This window comes from Scardinius erythrophthalmus (genome assembly GCF_964197995.2).
Source record: "Scardinius erythrophthalmus genome assembly, chromosome: 3".
NCBI lineage: Eukaryota > Metazoa > Chordata > Actinopteri > Cypriniformes > Leuciscidae > Scardinius > Scardinius erythrophthalmus.
In genome coordinates, this window is record NC_138223.1 from 9,245,980 (window position 1) to 9,261,501 (window position 15,522).

The following is a 15,522-nucleotide window of genomic DNA, read 5'->3' on the forward strand; positions in this document are numbered from 1 at the left end:
AGATTGCTGCCATCAACTGGAGAACAAACACTTTTAAAGGATAAGCAGAAACCTGATAGAAATACACACACACACACACACACACTCACACACACTGTGTGGTCAGAACCCGTTGACGGACAACGCGGGCTACGTAACGCGCGTTCTATTCTGACGTCATCAGGAAGACCGCAGATGGAAAGATGGCTGCGTTTCGCTGTCGGCGAGACCCGTGCGGCTTTATTTGTCTCATTTTAACTTATTTCAGCGTCTTTTACGCCGACTATGTTGTGATTCAGTATGTCCTGATCCCCGCGTATTCTGAAAGGTGAGTACGTTACCGTATGAACAAAGCTTTAAAGAGCCAGCGTTCGCTTAACGTAACGTCACCCGCCACTCACGAGATCTTCGCTTTTTAATTGTAGCTTTTTAGAATCACCCATAGCAACAGTCGCTCGTGCTTGATTGTTATCAGCGTTCTAAACGTGTTTTCCCACCCGCGAAAAGTGTTAACCGTGCGTTTGAACTACTAGCAACTAGTAGGTTATGTGATTGTCAGACTGCTGTAGTGTGCAACATTCAACGTGTGTTTGTTTACTACATTTTCAGTCTCTGTTACACTATAGTCTAAGGTTTCAGCAGGTTATCTCACCTGAAATTAACAAGCCATATAAGACTAATGTGTTGACTTGGACTCTCCCATCATGTCTTTTTTTTTTTTTTTTTTTTTTTTTTGACGTGTACCTTGGTATTTAAATAGTTTGCAACGTGAATAAATTATGGCGACCACCTGTCCCCATTTTGCTATATATTCTGGATGAAAACGTCAAAGATGACAGATAAAAATAAATAAAAAAAATTCCAAATGCTTTGAATACAGTAAAACGCATTTAAAGGGATAATTCACCCAAAAATGAAACTCATCATTTACTCACCCTCATGTCGCTCCAAACCTGTATGAGTTTCTTTCTTCAACTGAACGCAAAAGAAGATAGTTTGAAGAATGTTGGTAACCAAACAATTGATGGACCCCATTGACTTCCATAGTATGTATATATATATATATATATATATATATATATATATATATATATATATATATATATATATAATTATATTTATTTATAAAAAAAATGTTTTTTTTTCAATACTATTGGAAGTCAATGGGGTTCATCAGCTGTTTGGTTGCCAACATTCTTCAACATATCTTCTTTTGTGTTCAGCAGAAGAAAGAAATGTATACAGGTTTAGAACAACTTGAGGGTGAGTAAATGATGACAGAATTGTAATTTTTCAGTGATCTATCCTTTTTATGTATGTATTGTCTAGCAAAGGAGCTTAACCTAGTCGCTAGACTTGCTACTTAAAGAAATTTTAGTATAAACTGTGATTTAGGGCTGGGCGATTTTGCCTAAAAAAAAAATCTTCGATTTTTAAAGAAAAATTCGAGTTTCGATTCGATTTTCGATTTTTTTTTTCAATAAACTTAAAAAATGACTGCAGACATCAGATATTGTGTGAAAAGTGCAACTTTATTGCTATGACTGTCCTCAAGAGTTAAAATGCGTAGAATCCCAAAACAAAAAGTAAATGAGGCTCTGTCATTCAACAATTTCAAGCTTTAACCACTGATCTATATAGAATGACATTATATAGATCAGTGGCTTTAACCCAGGTTTAAGCAAAAGTGCAATAACTTCACAGTAGCTTAAATTTTCTGTTCAAGAAATCAGATAATTACAAATTTTGTAACATATAACATTACAATTAAAAAAATAAACTCTTCTCAGTATAGTGTGAACTGTGAATATAAAAAATGAAACATGCATGTGGCAGACATAGCCTGCTCAAAGAGTGAACAAATGTAAACTTTTATCTATAACAACAAAACACCTCGCTTTTCGACAGAATAAATTGGCAGCATGTCTGTGGCAACATAAAACGTGATCGCCTCTGTAATCGCTTTCCATCGCGCTCCGTTCTTATAAGGCACACAGTTTGTAAAGCTCTCAGGAAGTGTAATTTGCTTTTAGCAGGTGTGTTAGAGGAGCCGTTTTCGCTACGGAGCCGGCTGCACTTCTCCCATTCTTTGCGATATTTATTCCTCAGGTGCCATGTTGTTTTGATTGTGTTACGCGCTTCTTTTAGTATCTATGGTTACGCGGGGCGGGGGCCGGCAGGCTCATATCGCGCTATGGTAACGCACAAGGACGAAACGCGGAAAAGTCCGAAAAAACTATTGTGGCAAAAAAACTCGAGTTTGCAAAATAAAAATCGTTTTACACTACAAAATCGATAAATCGATAAAATCGATTTTTTGCCCAGCCCTACTGTGATTTTACTTACAAGTCTTTAATATTTAGCCTAGTTCGTTATATTTAGTAGACTCAATTAACATTGAGAAAAAACAGGAGAAATTCAGTGGCAATAGTTCCAATTAAAGCTTATTGGTGATTTAAAGCATGTTGTCGTTCAGTGTTACTGGAAATAGGCTTTCCAACTAATGTAAATCAATATTTACATAGTGTAATAGTAGTAAATTCATCTCTCTCCCACGTGTGAGGATGAATTAATTTATTTGGCCATTATTGGTCTTAAAGAACAATAAATGTTTTAAATGAGCATTACTGCTATGTTCTGACAAAAACAACAACAACAAAAAAAATCCTTATTGCAGTTTTTCTTTTCTCTTTTTGCGCTTATCTGTCACAACAATTATGTCTACTCCATCACACAATGTAAAGAAATTGTTTGTTTATTGATAATTTTTCTTAATTTTAAGTAGGTCATATTGATTAAATGAATGAGGCATTTATATATAGTTTTCATATGTACTACTGTACACCCAAAGCGCTTTACTTTATATTAGGAGCTAGCAACACCAAGAAACAAAATTACTGCATTTATACATATGCAAAATATTTTGTGGTTATGGTTTTAATGCTTATGGGTATTTTAGCATGTAAAGTGTATATTTTCTTTGTGTTTAGTGTATGGTGCACTCTCCATGGATCTGTGTTCAATATTATTCTGTTACTACTGCTGGCTTGCCATTCAAAAGCAGTGTTCTCCGACCCTGGTGAGTTTCCTGAAACTTGACATTGCTTTGTCTTATTTAATAGAGCGGACACGTTTTCTCTCAGTTTCATTCATACACTATAGACTGATTGTGTTTTAACCCTATAAAGTCTCCTGTATCATATTTAATGCATGAATTTCTAAAGCCTCCTAAATGATCAACAAAATCTTAACTTTACTGAATCTTCCACATGCCTTCTGCCTCGATAATTCATACTTTTTTGAGCAAGTAAAATTAGTATTATCCTGAAAATGTCCATCTTCAGATTGTGGTACATATCTTTTGCTATGAAATCCTTAATGATTTTTATAAAGTAAACATAAGAATAACTTTTATATTGTTTGCAATATTTCAAGATGAACATTTACTGGACTGAAGCAATTATACTTGATTATCCATACATCATTCTGTAGAAACATCATGTAAAATGCTAGAATCAGATATGAATCCCACAGGCTTTTGATGGACATTTATTTGTCTCTTAATCATCATTGAATTGAATTGCATTGGATTATATTTTTTGCCCTCCACAATTACAACTACAGAACTTTGGTAATAAAATTAAGCATTTAGATACCATCTAACTAAGACTTATTATTGGGAGATATAGAGTGACAATGATATTTACATGCATTGCATGTATTTAGTCTGCTTAAGTCTTATTGATTTACATTGCAAGCTAGCTATGTAAATAACATCTGCACCAAATGGAAAAAATTTGCTCAGTTTGGGCCTCTAAATATTTTTTTTCTTGAATGTGAGCCCATTTTCTATCTATATCATTCAGCATTAAAACATACTATACTACTTAAAACATTAAACTTTCATTTTTTATTTTTTTTTATTGTGTTTAAATGTTCAAATTTATTCAATTAAAAAAATTGTTTTTTTTTCTGGCTACTATTTCAAATTTTAGGCATTACAGGGTTAATCAGTGTAAACTTTTATCATTTACCATTACAGGAATGGTTCCTCTACCTGAGACAGCCATTGACTTCTCTGACTTGAGGTCCCAGTCCAACCGTCTAAATGACAGAGTGAGTGTCACTGATCTATCTAATACTGTAGCTATATTTAAGTTAGGAATGCAGTGATATGAACACCGATAGGATAACCTATAACTCTTTATATTTGAAAGCTGATAACCGATAAATTGGCAGAGATTGTGTATTCCGTTTCCTCGCTTGCATCTTATTTCACAGTGCATTTTCTCTGTGACATGTCATTAATCATTGTGTTGGTTGTGATCAGGGCTGTGAGGGCTGGACAGTGTGCAGTCGCTGTGAGACGTATCGGCCTCCTCGAGCCCATCACTGCAGAGTTTGTCAGCGCTGCATCAGGAGAATGGACCATCACTGCCCGTGGTCAGTCTCTCCTCTTTCTCCATTGGCCAGTGTTATCAACTTGAGTGTATATTTATCTGTCGTTTCTGGCTGCCTATGAAATATCTTAAGTGTATGCAACATATTTGTGCTATACAATATGCCATGTGTAATGGGTCCCACTTTATATTAAGTTTATGCCCTTTTACAAAGTCTTGATTTTGTTTTGGAGTCTACTAGAATAGGTTTCATGCTTGAATGTTCAAAAAACACCAAATTTTTTATATATTACGTTATTGCAGCACCTCTCTTCCCAGTCTTTCAGTAAATTATCTGTTTAGTTTCGGTCTCTATAAAGCTCCTCCTTCCAAAAAGCACAATGTGCTCTGATTGGTCAGCAGAACCAGTGCGTTGTGATTGGTCAACCGCTTCTAATGTGTTTTGGACATGTCACGACCCTTACCATAACCACAAGTTTAAAAAAAACTGCTAACTCAGCTCATCCAGGCCTCGTCCCTTTTTTTTTGGTGCAAATTATTTTCTTGGGCGGCAATTATTTAAATGAGGAATATTGTTACGTGTCCATTACGAGAAGGAAATGCAAGAATACAATCGAAGCATTTCAAGGAATTCAGAAACAATGCGCACTGATATGGAGTGCTTTGTAACTTTGCGGACCTCAAACAGCTACATTACACACTAAAGAAAGTTGAAAATGCAAAAAAAGCATTCTAGGACCTCTACTATACTACTATAGAACTACTATATAATAACATTATAATGATTCATCTGATACAATGCACTTGTGTACATACATGTTTTCACATGGTACTTTTAATTAAAAAATACCTACATTTAATTATAGCTGTAATTCATTTCTGTACTTACATCTATAATGACACTGTTGACCCTTCCCTTACATCTTAACCCACCCTTAAACCTATCCATACCACCAACCAACATGATCAAAATAAGAAGATTGTACCTAAGATTTTTTTTTAAAGTACAATAGTAGTTAATAGTAGTTGAGTACTTATATCACATCTAATATAAAGTGTGACCGTTAAAGTTTTTGTCATGTCTCTGATTAATGCATTTGCATATGTTCTTGCTCTTTTATAGGATCAATAACTGTGTTGGAGAGCTCAATCAGAAATACTTCATTCAGTTTCTCTTCTACACAGGTGAGTTTTAAGAACATGGGGTGTTTTTATAACACTGGTGTCCAAACCTGCTCCTGGAGCGCCACTGTCCTGCAGAGTTCAGCTCCAACCCCAATTAAACACTCCTGAACCAGCTAATCAAGGTCTTACTAGGAATACTAGAAATGTTCATACGGGTGTGTTGAGGCAAGTTAGAGGTAAGCTCTGCAGGACTGTGGCCTACCAGGACCAACTTTGGACACCCCTGGTCAAGTAAGACCTTGTTTAGCTGGTTCTGCTGTGTTTAATTAGGGTTGAAGCTAAACTGTGCAGGACAGTAGTCCTCTAGGAACAGGATCGGATGCAGATTTTACTTTCCATTTCTCTCCTCTAATGCCACATCTCTATAGGCATGGCCAGCTTGTATTCCATGGCACTGGTGGTGTCAGCATGGGTGTGGAGAATAAGGAGTGAAAGAGAGGGAGATGAAGATAAAGAAGGAGAAGAATCTCCCAGCAAACATCTTATTGTGTAAGTTACATTGTACTACTGATGTACACTATAATTATTATCAATATTGATTAAGATTGATGTACTTTTATTAGCGTTTTGCTTTTCTCACTCTGTTCTTGGTCATTTGTTCTGAAGGGCACATTATATCATTCTGCTGGTGGAGTCAATACTTTTTGGAGTGTTTGTCTTGGTGATATTTTATGACCAGGTATGCTTCAACATTATATAGCTCAGTGGGAGCATATATTTTGGACCATATGTTGACATTATAGACTAACATTTTGAAAAATGTGTTCACACACAGTTCCAGTGTCGTACTTGCATACTTTGCTATAGTGTTTGAATGGGGAGGCTGGAATAATATTCTTTATAGGGATAGTTCACCCCAAAATGAAAATCCTGTACACAACCTTATGCCGTTCCAAATTTGTATGCATAATTTTCCTTTGCAGAACACAAAAGAAGATATTTTGATAATGTGTGAATGCTGGTAAACAAAATGTTTGGCATCCAGTGGCATCCAGTGTAGACAGCATCGCTGATAATAATGGGTTCTAGATGCTTTTGTCACGTTGCACTGCTCACGTCTGGTGTAGACACGGTGTAAAACTCTAACACTATTCTCTTTTGGCTTTCTAAACGCATTTTTATTCAAATGCAAATCTTATGTAATGGTTGAAATTGAAATGATTTTGCATGTGATGATCTGTCATCTGCCTCTCTTGTTTTTGTCCTAAGCTGGTGTCCATTATAACAGATGAGACGCCCATCGAGCAGATGAGGAACAGACTAATGAAAGACAAACTCAACAACACCCACCCGACTCACATTACACACACAAGAAAGCCAAAAATTGCATTGCTGAGGGAGGTTTTTGGACGTGGTGAGTTTAACTATTTTCATCTTGGGTTATTCCAGAAAGCAAGGTTAACTAATTGTCACATATACCCTAAACTCACAGTTGATTAACCCAAATATTACTTACTCTGGATATGTCGGTTCCAAAACTCCTGTGAAGAGTTAGTTCAATCAACCTCCTATTGATAACCCAGAGTTAACTGAGCGTGCACAGTGAGTACATAAAGACATCGTCGTCAATGGATAACCTTAAAGGGATAGTTCACTTTGAAATTAAATTTTGGTATGTTTTAGCTTACCTCAAGGGCATCCAAGATGTAGGTGTCTTTTTTTCCGCAGTAGTTTCCATTTTAATATTTTTAGGTCAAACCGTTCTTGTCTCTCAGTCGTATAATGCAGGTCTATGGTCACTGTCTCAAAGTGCATGAACAGAGTCCAAATTAAAACAATTCCCCATCGTCCGAATTAAACAATTCCCCATCGTAAGTTCACATTGATGGCCTAAGACACGAAACGAGCGGTTTGTGTGAGAAAACGAACAGTATTTATATCGTTTTTACCTCTTGTAACACAGCCACGTCCAAGTGATCTGAGGGCGCAGGCGCTTCCTGCTGTGTGACGTGTGCGCAGACTGGTGCATAGAGATATATGTCGCACTAGATGTTGCATTAAAGACATTCATTCCAATGAACTGCCGTAGCCAAGGCGAAATCTAGTGTATATATCTATGCACCAGTCTGCGTACACGTCACACACCAGGATGAGCTCGCGCCCTCAGATCAATTTTATGACTCCTTGCTGAGTATGAGTATGAATTTTTAATACTTTTATTAAAATCAAACTTTTGAATGGTAGTGCATATAATGATGAATGTTTTTCCATTTGTATTTCTCTCATATTGACAGGTTCTGTACTATGTTGGCTGTTCCCGCTCCATTCCTCCCCCCCTTCTGTTGGCGGCATCAGTTATTCAGCACTTCCTGATTACAATGTGTAACACTAATCAGTTTTTCATCGGTTCCTTTGAACTTTCCATCAGTATCTCATCGTGTGTAGGACACTGTGAATATTATGTTACTGAGGTGCAAATTTCAGCTATGAAGGAAGAGTGCTTCTCTCTGTGTGAGTGTTTTTGTACACTGACTTCTGCTTACTGCTTGTCTATCTCACACACACACACACACACACACACACACACACACACACACACACACACACACACACACACACACTCAGATACAAATACTGTTACAAAAGGGATCTTTTTCCTTTCTGTGTTTCATATAACCCAGGATAATTAATGGATTTCATTTTAATTTACATTTTATTGTGTGTTTTTGAGTACATGGACTGTACTCCATTTTACATAAGGATTGTATATAAAGATGTATTTTATAACTTTAATTTCTGACAAAAGTGTTGCTGCATTTTCAGGGTACTGGACTACTTGTTGAAGTGCTTGTTTTTAATTGTTTAAAATCTTAATGTTTTTGCTGTTTTATCGACAGCTTGAGGGATGTGTGTACATAACAGATGCACTTGTATATTGATAATGTTTACATTGATATTTATTGTAATTTAACGGTGGATTTTTGTGTCTTAATGCTGCTTTGACTTATGTGAAGTAAAAGACATCTTTTCATATTCTGGTTTTTTTTTTTTTTTTTTTTTTTTTGCTTTAAAATCATAAGTTTAAGTGAAAATAAACCATAAGTGTTACATGTAGATCAGATGTAGATGTGTTTTATTATTCAGGAAATCTACAATAATTAGAGACATTTAATTTAATAAATTAATAATTTATTAATTAATTAATAATAGTTGTTTTTGTTTCTGTGTATATATTTATATTTTTACCATCCATTCCTTATTAAATCAATTAAAAACACAGTCATGACACAACACACGATCTTTGTAATTACAGAATAATAAAATAAAGCTGTAGAAAAGGATTTAGTTCAGAAGCTCATAGTGTTTGACAGTCTCTAATACAGGTAGCTTTTAAAAAGATGTGAGTAGGGAGCGGTGAACATTAATATTTCACTTGAAGCACAGCTCACCTAAATGAGTGAGAGCTAATTAAAACGGGATTATATAAATTTTTCAATCCTTGTGAGCTCGTCGCTAATTGGCCGAATCCGCGATCACGCGCTTGTGTTGTTATTTTTGTTGTCGACTTCCTGGTAGCAGAAATCATGTGATTATGTGACGCCAGTGTTGCCAACTTAGCGCCTTTGTCGCTATTTTTAGCGACTTTTCAGACCCCGTCAGCGACAATTTTTCAAAAAAGCGACTAGCGACTAATCTAGCTACTTTTTGAACAAACCTCAGTAACCTCCAAATGTTGCCAGCATGAGTCCTGCGAGCGCGAGATTTGCTTTCTCCTTGCCGTCACACACCTCTCTCTGCGTCTTCCCTGTTCTGTGAATGGCTGAGGGCAGCAGCACGGCAGCTAACAGACGTGAATGAGCAGTGTTGTTTCCACGGACGGACTTATCACTTATCTTTTGTTTTATAGTTAAAGAATTTAGTTTGACCATTTTATTTTCCTTTCTTTTCTTGTGCTTATTACTTGTATTACTCACTATCACAGTGCTTTAGTTCACCCAGTTCCCGAACTCTCTCAATTCAGATAATTTTACACATATATAAAAAAAACAGTCATTCAATAGCTACTCGTTCTATTGTCTGACAAAAAAAAAAAAAAAAAAAGTAAATGAGAACAGTTTTATTGGACATTCGGCTATAGCCTATATTATATTATATTATATTATATTATATTATATTAAAATACAGTATGTGAGCATGATTTTAATGAGAAAAAACATTAGGCAGGCAGAACGCAAGTACGCCGCGATGACGTCATAAATATGCTAATTGACGTATTACGTCATTTAGCGACATTTAGCTACTTTTAGGGGAGGCGTTAGCTACTTTCCATTGAAAATAGTTGGCAACACTGTGTGACGCTTCCTGGAGCTTTACTTTCACAGATCACTTTTGCTCTTCGTGAGAACATTTACCAGCAGCAAACATCCACAGCGTGCTTTTTTTTGCGGACTTGTGCTCGTTTACGACATGGCTGACGGTGAGCGATCGCCTTTGCTGTCGGACAGTCTCGATGGAAAGAACGGGCTGTCACCGGTAGATGAGACCTACCGACCGCTGACCAAACCACAGAGTGAGTCAAACCTGATCCGCATTGACAGTGGCTGTGTCTGAAAGCCTATTGAGCAGTCTACCTACACAGCATGTTTGTGCATCGTAAGCAAAATTAAACTTATGATTATATTTGTTTCAGTTCGACTGGAGCGTTCAGTCGCTCCTGTGATGATGCCCACGCTCACATGCAAAAAGTATTTAGAATCCCCTTATCGATTCATTAATGTGACTTATATAGAGCATAAAGTGTGTCACTGTTCGCAGATCAACATATGTCGATTATGTGATTTCATTTGCAGTAATCTGTTATCTGCCGATCCTAAGCACAGCACAAGTAGATTAGTGCCAGATTACAGTACACCTGAAACGTCTGATTGAAGGAATCATGAGTTTTGCCCTCAGGCTTATCAGTATATCAGCCCAAGTACTATTGACTATCAGCCTGAACATCAATAAACGTTTAAACTGACAAATTAATGTTAATGTAATCATGTAACCATCTTCTACACACAGTGTTGCTCGTCTTGGTAAAAAAAAAAGATACATTTTCTTAACTTTGCACAAACAACGTAAAATGGCAATTAAATAGTTAATATGGTTAGTAATAATGAAGGGATTATGTTGAATAAACCTTTTATTGGTGTTAAATATTCTATCTATCTATTAATATTTTGTCTATACATATGTATTCAGATATTTAGGCTACTTACAGTAACAAAAGTATATTCATAATTTATATAAACTTAAGTAAAAAATTAAGTTTGAATGTCATTTCTATAGCGTAAAGTCTATTATGGTATGATACGATAAGTCTGAAATTGATATTTTCATTATTACGTTAATGTTGTGTAAAAATGTGTAAAGAAAATGTTCAATAATATTGCTCTTATCTCTTTGCATTCTGATATTAGTAAAAGTACCCATCTGTTTCACTGCAAATATTTAAATAAATGAATAATTTATTCATTTCTTTCTATTTTCACAGGTGACATACAAAGATTTATTTAAAAAATATTGCATAATATTATTAGTAATAAGGTCCATTTTATGCAAAAAGTTATTTTTTTTAACATTGCTTTGATAATACATGCAATAAGAGAGTTAATAATATTGCAAAGGAAAATCTCCAGTTCTGTATATTCATTGTCATTTTTAGTGGCAGCATTGACAATCCTTTTCAATTTTCCACACTTTCTGTTTGCCTTACATCCTCTCTCATGCTCTCTTTCCATCCCAGATTTCCCAGCGTTCCCGTCAGCTCCTCCCTCGTCGATGCTGGGAGAGGCTCCTCCACCGTACTCCCCGCTGGGCTCTCCGGAGAGCGGCAGTGCTTCTGTCATCGGCTGCAGAGTGTGTCAGTCGCTTATTAGTGTGGAGGGCAAAATCCACCAGCATGTGGTCAAATGTGGAGTCTGCAATGAGGCTACAGTGAGTTAACAAGCACATCCGTTTAGGATTCCATTCCTCAAACATACATACTGTTTGATGTTTCAGCGAGGTGATGAAAACTGAACTAGATTGTGACTTCACTTCCTGGTTTATCTAGCCCATAAAGAATGCTCCAGCAGGAAAGAAGTATGTGAGGTGTCCGTGTAACTGTCTTCTCATCTGCAAAGTTACCTCGCAGAGGATCGCCTGCCCTCGACCTTACTGGTGAGAGAATTTAAAAGGAGACATTACCATAATTCATGACTCTTAAAACAGTATTTGGAACATACATTGATGATATCAGATATATACTGTACCATGAAGCTGAATTACACTACATTAATGTTCAAAACTTTTAAAACAATAATAAATTAATACCTTTATTTAGTTATTTCAAATAAGTGCTGTTCTTTAGAACTTCCTATTCATCAACGAATCCTGAAAAAAAATTATCCTGGTTTCCACAGAAATATTTGTTAAATAATGTTTTCAACTTTGATAATAAGAAGAAATGTTTCTTGAGCATTAAATCAGCATATTATAATGATTTCTGAAGGATCATGTGACACTGAAGACTGGAGTAATGATGTTGAAAATTCAGCTTTGTCATCATAGGAATAAATTACTTTTAAAAATATAATAAATTAATAGAAAATTGTATATATATATATATATATATATATATATATATATATATATATATATATATATATATATATGTGTATAGTACTTTTTAAAAAATCTTATCAACTCCAAACTTTTGAATTTTAGTGTATATTCATATACCTTGGTTGTCAATTTTTGTCAGTGGACTTTAATAGATAGTCAAATAAAATATTAATTTTAATGAGTTATTTAAATGTTTTTGTGTGTATGTGTGTCTTTTTGGGGGATCAGTAAGCGAATTATCAATTTAGGTCCAGTTCATCTGGGTGCAGAAAGTCCGAATCCTCAGCCTAGCGGTGCCAGGGTTTCCTGTGGCCACTGTGCAAACACTTTTCTGGTGAGAACTTTTCTTATTCATACAAGTTAACATTTCATTGCTCTTTATTGATTAATTTTGCCTTAATACTGTATCTGTAACATAATCTCTTTCTGTTGTTGATTTAGTGGACAGAGTTTACAGATCGGACATTGGCTCGGTGTCCACACTGCAGAAAAGTGTACGTTAAATACTATCCATAGACCTTCCTCTATTTAGTACCACACACTTACATTGATTACAAGTAAATTCCATTCCTTTCGTCAATGTAGCTCATCGATCGGCCAGAGGTACCCTAGAAAGCGGAGTTTGAAATGTTTCCTGTTGTGTTTGATCTTCATCATATCGACTGCGGGATTGATTGTAAGAATAAAAGCATTTTACAGTTCATTATTTCAAAGAGTTGCCATTTCAGAATGCCTGGAAATATCTTTACTCTGTTCTCTTTCTTTCTCTGTAGGCTGGGACGTGGTGGAATGCACGGCAATATAAGGGGATTTATGTATCCTGGGTATTCTTCATTCTCCTGGTGCTGATCACTTTGGTCAGAGCCCTACATTGGGCCTGCATGAAAATCAGTGAACCACTGCACAACTACTCATAGAAGTGAGCAATGAGGAGCTGGAGGTCGAGATGAAGTGTAAAAGACAAGAATAAGTCTAAGTGAAAAAGAAAACTAAGCCAAAAGGGATGCTAATGGAGAGATGTTCTGTCTAAATGGGTGAAGAACTGTCAGTAAAAATCCATATTTCCCCCTAAAATCAATGCAAAATAAAGTTCAATAGGCCGAAAAACAAACAAATCAAATAATAATAATTATTATTCTAGATAATTATAATTAAATTATTATTTTAATTCCTTTTGGGGTAAAGTATGACCCACTTTTCACCCAAATAATTTAAATTTCAAACCCAATCTGTCCACATTCCTAATGGGAACCCGCTTCCTAAACACTGCACACTTTAAAAGCGCATAGAGAATCAAAATATTTCTGCATAGTCAGTAGGACAAGAACTTGCAGAATCAGTTACTGCTGAAACAGGTTTTTTTTTGCCCAGTGAATTGACTCTGACATTGTGGTATCACACATATATACGGAAGCATTATAGTTAGAATGAGATTGTTTGCTGACAGAACTTGTAAGTGCCTCACATGACAGTGTGCTCTGTTGTTGTAGCCGGTAAAATATAATGTATAATTAAAGCAAATATTGCTATATAAAGAGGAACTGCAGCTTTATTGAAAGTTGTAGGGTATGAACAAGAAAAAGGAAATGAAAACACACTGAAGCATTTGGAAGGTTTAGAAGAAAAGGGGAAAAAGCAAAAGCTGATCTATTTTTTAGAAAGTGCATTTTAACGTCACAAATTATTGGAATGTGCTATAGATTGAATCATAGGCAACAATGAAGTTGATTTATTCTTTCAATGTGTTTTATTGCTTTTCCATTGGATCTGAATGTCTGTGGCCCAGGCTTAGACCAAACCCTTACCTTCCTCTTTTGTCCTCCTACAGCATTCAGCATATCTTACTATGTATCCTCACCCTCAAAAACAGCTTAGGCACCAAATTATGCTTTGCTTACTAACTAAAAAAAGTTCACATCTGACACCATGCAATATTACAGAGATTCTAGAGATTTCGAACGATCCGTATGTTACTTTTATTTATGCTGTTTTTTAAATCAAGCATCGCTGCTTATTATTTGTACCTGCCTGTGGTTATATAGCTGGATTAAAACCTTCTACCTTGTATGCTATTAATAATTGTAGCATTACCCAGTAGATTACAGGCAGGGATTATTATTAATTTTGACTATTTCTAAAAGAGACACAATCTACGTAAACTTTCAAATGTTGATGAATGTAAATATTCATCAAGGAGCATTGCTGTGATTAACTTATATCTTCACTATCAGAACAAAATATGCAAAATTGGTACCTTTAGGGGTACAACAGCTCGTCACTGGGGCAGTACTTTGTATTACCCCTAAAATATGCATATTAGTACCTTAGAGTAGTAATATGTACCCTTAAGGTATTGTTAGACCCTTTTAGGCATAAATAAGGTACAAAGCTGTCCCTTTAAGGGTTTTACCCCGCAGTGACAGGGTGTTGTACACCTAAAGGTACAATTTTTGCACGTTTTTTCTGATTGTAATGAGATGTAAATGTACCTGTGCTGACAAATCGCATAGAATCATTTCCAGCTGAAATGAACTCTTTGCATTGCACTCTTAATGGAGAATACAGATATATATTAATACTAATACTATACTTATTCCTATTCTGTGAAATGCAGAAGTGACCAGTAAGTTTTTATTTTTGTCGTGTTGATTTGTTTACATGATTGTGCAGTTGTACTGTGCATTTACTTGTTTAATTTTTGTTTAAAATGTATATACATGTGGTTGCACTACATTTTAACGTGGTAATGGATACTATCCTTGTCGTTGTTGATTTTGTTGTTGATCATTTTTGTATGTTCCTTTGTGACTAAAAAGTTTTAACAATTCCTGAGTATTTGTATGCGTGTTAGGGGTTCTGACCGTTTACAAAATTATGACAACAGACAAAACGTAATAAAAAACTGAGGTGAAACTCATTTGTAGGGTAAGTTTCCAAGCTATAGCAGTGACTCAGTGAGTACAATGTTAAGGTTAATCAAATGCTGATGCTCTTTTTGGCTAAATTCATTTATTAATTTTATGCAAAGCGACTTGCAGTGCATTCATTCAAGGTATACATTTTTATCAGTTCATGCACTTAATTTTGAGCTACAGCAATAAAACTGAATGAGAATGCCCTTCATAAAAATAATGATATAGTACAATCTGTTTTGTGATGGTTGTCACGTAATGTTAGATTAACATTATTTATAACATGTATGGACTTTTTTTGCTGTGACTCCTTTTAGATCTGACTGTTTTGGATGTACTTTCTTTTCAGAGGACTATGTTCAGAACATTTTCAAAAGGTTATAGGTTGAAAACGCCAAAGAAATTATATAAATAAAGCAATTTTAAATTTGTATTTATTAGCATGCACTTTAAGCAAA

General features: G+C 35.4%; 2 protein-coding genes across 2 annotated transcripts; both read left to right on the forward strand.

Annotated features, from left to right (window-relative positions):
• Nucleotides 1–161: 161 nt before the first annotated feature.
• LOC308688429 (palmitoyltransferase ZDHHC3) lies at nt 162–8,616 on the forward strand. Its single transcript, XM_081361447.1, has 9 exons — nt 162–307; nt 2,970–3,058; nt 4,022–4,095; nt 4,310–4,422; nt 5,503–5,564; nt 5,933–6,053; nt 6,171–6,243; nt 6,774–6,918; nt 7,799–8,616. The coding sequence occupies exons 1-9, from the start codon at nt 183–185 to the stop codon at nt 7,888–7,890; spliced, it is 894 nt and encodes a 297-aa protein (XP_081217573.1). The 5' UTR covers nt 162–182; the 3' UTR covers nt 7,891–8,616.
• Nucleotides 8,617–9,832: 1,216 nt separating this feature from the next.
• Nucleotides 9,833–15,069, forward strand: pip4p1b (phosphatidylinositol-4,5-bisphosphate 4-phosphatase 1b). Its single transcript, XM_081361451.1, has 7 exons — nt 9,833–10,074; nt 11,293–11,483; nt 11,602–11,708; nt 12,381–12,486; nt 12,594–12,646; nt 12,738–12,828; nt 12,926–15,069. Exons 1-7 carry the CDS (start codon nt 9,972–9,974, stop codon nt 13,067–13,069), a joined length of 795 nt encoding a protein of 264 aa, XP_081217577.1. The 5' UTR covers nt 9,833–9,971; the 3' UTR covers nt 13,070–15,069.
• Nucleotides 15,070–15,522: the final 453 nt, after the last annotated feature.

What these genes read in the sequence shown, in the direction of transcription:
- LOC308688429 (XM_081361447.1), top strand. Translation starts at nt 183, where the DNA reads ATGGCTGCGTTTCGCTGTCGGCGAGACCCGTGCGGCTTTATTTGTCTC. An exon ending in TCAGTTTCTCTTCTACACAG is followed by an intron (nt 5,565 to 5,932) that starts GTGAGTTTTAAG and finishes ACATCTCTATAG; the next exon opens with GCATGGCCAGCTTGTATTCC. An exon ending in TGGTGATATTTTATGACCAG is followed by an intron (nt 6,244 to 6,773) that starts GTATGCTTCAAC and finishes TTTTGTCCTAAG; the next exon opens with CTGGTGTCCATTATAACAGA.
- pip4p1b (XM_081361451.1), top strand. Translation starts at nt 9,972, where the DNA reads ATGGCTGACGGTGAGCGATCGCCTTTGCTGTCGGACAGTCTCGATGGA. An exon ending in GCCTGCCCTCGACCTTACTG is followed by an intron (nt 11,709 to 12,380) that starts GTGAGAGAATTT and finishes TTGGGGGATCAG; the next exon opens with TAAGCGAATTATCAATTTAG. An exon ending in ACTGTGCAAACACTTTTCTG is followed by an intron (nt 12,487 to 12,593) that starts GTGAGAACTTTT and finishes TTGTTGATTTAG; the next exon opens with TGGACAGAGTTTACAGATCG.